The sequence below is a fragment of the Octopus bimaculoides genome, unplaced genomic scaffold (assembly GCF_001194135.2).
Source record: "Octopus bimaculoides isolate UCB-OBI-ISO-001 unplaced genomic scaffold, ASM119413v2 Scaffold_76078, whole genome shotgun sequence".
Taxonomy (NCBI): Eukaryota; Metazoa; Mollusca; class Cephalopoda; order Octopoda; family Octopodidae; genus Octopus; species Octopus bimaculoides.
Window position 1 is genome coordinate 12,944 of NW_026401398.1, and position 647 is coordinate 13,590.

General features: G+C 41.3%; 1 protein-coding gene across 1 annotated transcript in view; it reads left to right on the forward strand.

Moving 5' to 3' along the window:
* The window catches only part of LOC106877967 (rasGAP-activating-like protein 1), a gene marked incomplete at both ends in the record, with an annotated part of 3,088 nt that extends 2,679 nt beyond the window's left edge, over nucleotides 1-409 (forward strand). Inside the window, one exon of the mRNA XM_014927045.1 lies at nucleotides 271-409. Coding sequence (XP_014782531.1) covers nucleotides 271-409 — 139 coding nt within the window. The remainder of the gene's footprint in view (nucleotides 1-270) is intronic.
* Between the last annotated feature and the right edge of the window lie 238 nt (nucleotides 410-647).

Below are 647 nucleotides of genomic sequence, written 5' to 3' on the forward strand. Positions count from 1 at the left end.
ATGGCTGCTGCATCCCATTCTCTCTCTGTTGATGGAATAAATCACTGCTATACACAGATACCATCCATTTGTATTGTTCAAGACGCACCCTCTGCACTTCTATTCGTGAATCAGCAGTCAAGCGCTCTCTGCCCACCAATTTACTTTCTCCCTTCTTCTGCTCACAACTCAACCCTTCTTCTTCTTTTGCTTGTTTCTATTTTTATCCTATTATGCATACATGTTATATGTATGTTTGTATACATATTGTATTTGAATTCTATTTTTCAGGGGGGATCCGATGTTCCCAAAGCCAGCCCCTAACCGGGGCAGTGTCCGCATAAAGGTCCACCTCATACAGGAAACAGTTTTACCCACATACAGCTATGGCACACTGCGACACATTCTCACAGATTCAGTTCTGCCAAAGGTAATCTCTCTCTCTCACACACACATTCACACAGAAATACATATATATATACACACAAATACATATATATCTGTGTACACATATATACAGAAGTTTTCAGTCCAGAAGCACTCCTACAATCATCCCCTGCTTCTCCACCCATGCCCATCCTCACCTTCAATACTGCTCTCCTCTGTGGCCTTCCTACATGAAACAAAATATAAAAATTGAAGCACTCCAGAGATTGATCACAAAAACG